The sequence below is a fragment of the Acomys russatus genome, chromosome 3 (genome assembly GCF_903995435.1).
Source record: "Acomys russatus chromosome 3, mAcoRus1.1, whole genome shotgun sequence".
NCBI lineage: Eukaryota > Metazoa > Chordata > Mammalia > Rodentia > Muridae > Acomys > Acomys russatus.
Window position 1 is genome coordinate 80681861 of NC_067139.1, and position 3082 is coordinate 80684942.

Here is a 3082-nt window from a genome sequence, read left to right on the forward strand (position 1 = left end):
AAGGACCAAAAGAAGTTGTGTCTGAACTCTGGGAAAAGACACAAGAGAAAAAAATAAAAACAAATGCCAAAACTTGTTTGTGTTTCCCCCAGGTGATGTTGAGGTACAGGCGAGGTACAGTACAGGAAGGTACAGAAAGCCCTCTGCCATCTGCTCGTGATATTACCTAAACTATTACCCATTAATCAAATAAATTAATCTATTCATAGATGGTTATGGTCATGATCCATTGCACAGTGAACATAACTGTAGGTTAGCTGTTCTGATGCTTAAAATACTAAGATGTTATTACTCTTGGTTTTATCACAAAATCCTTTAATGTTTTTACTCTTCTATCATTTAAATTTTAGGTAGTTTTGAACTCTAGTGCCCCATATTTGACCACCTCCTTTTGGTAGCAAGGCCTGGTGGCACTCAAAGAAAGAATAAGCAGGCTACCAAGATGAGACTTGATAGCCTATGACCATATAGTGGGGGAGGAGATCCCCCTCGGTCACAGACCTAGGGTAGGGGAATAGGGTGAAAACAGGAGGAAGGGAGGAACAGGAGGATACAAGTGATGGGATAACAATTTAGTTGTAATCTGAATATATTAATTAAATAAAAAATGAAAAAAGCAAGAATATAATAAAAAATTTAATGCCTACATCTATTATACTCATCCATTGTACTTAAATCTATTATTTCTTTCGCATCCTTTAAAACATAAGTTTTATTCTCTCACTATGTACAAATACATTAAATTGCCCTAATAGTACCTGACAAATGAGATCAAATGAAGAAGACTGTCATTTATTTTGTAGCTTAATAAATGCCATGCCAAACTACCCTTGCCTGATTTCCCATTTAAAAACCAATTAACAAACAATTTTCTGGATAAATAACTTTTTCATGGAATTTTTTACTTCCTGGTTTCGAAGGGTATAAATCACAGGGTTCATCAAGGGAAATATTACTGTGTGGAAGAAAGAAACCACTTTGTCAGCTGATAAGGCTGTGGATGGGCGTGTGTAGATAAAAATTGCAGGGCCAAACATGAGGAAGATAAGTACAACATGAGTGGCACACGTGGATGTGGCTCTGTTTTTTCCTTCAGAAGATGACCTGTGCACATGGCACAAGATAACGGCATAGGAAGTCAGAAGGCCTAGGAAGCACACAAGGGTAAGCAGGCCACTATTGAAGACCATTAGGAGCTCAACTACAAAGGTGTCTGTGCAGGCTAGCTTGATGACCTGAGGGACATCACAGAAGAAGTTATCTAGATGGTTTGGGCCACAGAACGGTAATCGGAGGATAAGGACAACCTGAATGATGGAGTGAACAAGACCTCCAACCCACGGAGCCAACAGCATCACATAGCAGAGCCTGGGGTTCATCACAGTGGAATAGTGTAAAGGCCTGCAGATGGCAATGTAGCGGTCAAAGGCCATCACGACCAGAAGTAAAAATTCCCCTCCTCCAAGGAAGTGCAAGAAAAACAGTTGAATGATGCAGTGTTTGTAAGAGATTATCTTCTTCTCCGAGAAAATGTCCACCAACATCCTGGGAGTCACAATGAAGGAGTAGGAGGCATCCAGGAAGGCCAAATTTCCCAGGAAGAAATAAAGTGGGGCCCTGAGTCCAGGGTCTGACATGACAGTGAGTATGATAAAGACATTTCCGGGCAAGATGATGGTGTAGAAAATTAAGCTCAGAGCAAAGACCAAGCGCTGAATGTCATGTGACTGGGCCAGTCCTTCAAGAATGAATTCTGTGACAACTGTCCTGTTTTCTGTCTCCATTACCAGTCCCTACAGAACATTAACAAAGGAAGCGTTTATTCCTGTCTTTCCCACCTAGCTCATAGCTATTCTCCAAGTAGAAGCATGGTTAGACACCAGTAAGCTGTCCTGTCACTCTCCTCAGCTAAACTGTCTCCTCTGCCCTGCAGCTTCTACATTTCATAACTGCAAAATGCTTGGCTCTTTGAGCCACACCCTTCCTGCCAGCTTTAGTCCTGAACTTCTCATTTTAGTCTCATGTGAAGAAAAAGATTCCATTGTTCTGAGTTTATTTCTCACTGCTCTAAAAATGATTGTCTTTTTGTTTTGTTTTGTTTTTGTTTTTGACACAGAAAATAACCTACCTACACGTATTAAAGTCTTCATCTATACCTTTTACGAGGGGGGTGGGAAATGATTGATTTTTAAGAGGAGTGATACATATATTCTATGTCTTAACTATAAAGTCATTGTTTCATACATGTGTTTATCAAATAGTTTATCAATATTATTAAACTATATTATCAGTTGATATTTGCTCTTTAGACATCAATTATGCCTTAAGAGTACTGGCCTAATTCTACTTAACCACACCAAAAAAAAACACCCTCCTTTTTTTCTGAAGATGCTTTTCCATACCGAAGATGTAACCTTTAATCTGGTGTGGGTACAGAAACCTTTGAGTAGTTGAAGAAGAGCAAACTGATGTTTTCTGCATAACACTCTCCCTATGAAGAGTGTGCTCTGTACCAAGACAAACATGAAGATTTACTGTTATTATGACTGCAGCAATTTCCTGACCTGTGCATTCTCATCTGAGTTCTCTGAAGTCCTGTTTTAGTTTTTATAGCTTTTATAGCATCATCCTGTTGTTGACTATAAATATACAAAAACCTTTTAGATATCTGCGTTTATCGCAAATAGGTTGTGAGATGAAATTTGAATAACTAAAGGTCGATATATTATATAACAATAATTCTGTCTGATAGAAGATGATGTTTTACACAGTCTTACAAAATGCAATTTTTGAAAGTCATATCATTGAAATTGGAAAAAAAAGAATAGAAAGAAAAAGTGCTCTGTTATCTACAACTAAAAAGAGAGACAGAGTAAAAGGGAAAAAGTGAATAAAATAACAAATCCCTAAAATTAAAAATCAGTTCCAATATTTACAATTATATCAATATTTACAATTAAATATTCAAGATCTTCAATGTCTCTATCCCTCTCAGTTTTTATCATTCATCTCTTTTCTAACTTTACATTGGTATATTTAATAATGATACGAATTTCCATATATTGTTAAAGTAAGAATTATA

At 37.2% G+C, this 3082-nt stretch overlaps 1 protein-coding gene across 1 annotated transcript; it reads right to left on the reverse strand.

The window, feature by feature from the left end:
- Nucleotides 1-857: 857 nt before the first annotated feature.
- On the reverse strand, nucleotides 858-1784 carry LOC127186746 (olfactory receptor 4N2-like). The gene has a single exon (XM_051142985.1). The coding sequence runs from the start codon at nucleotides 1782-1784 to the stop codon at nucleotides 858-860; it is 927 nt and encodes a 308-aa protein (XP_050998942.1).
- Between the last annotated feature and the right edge of the window lie 1298 nt (nucleotides 1785-3082).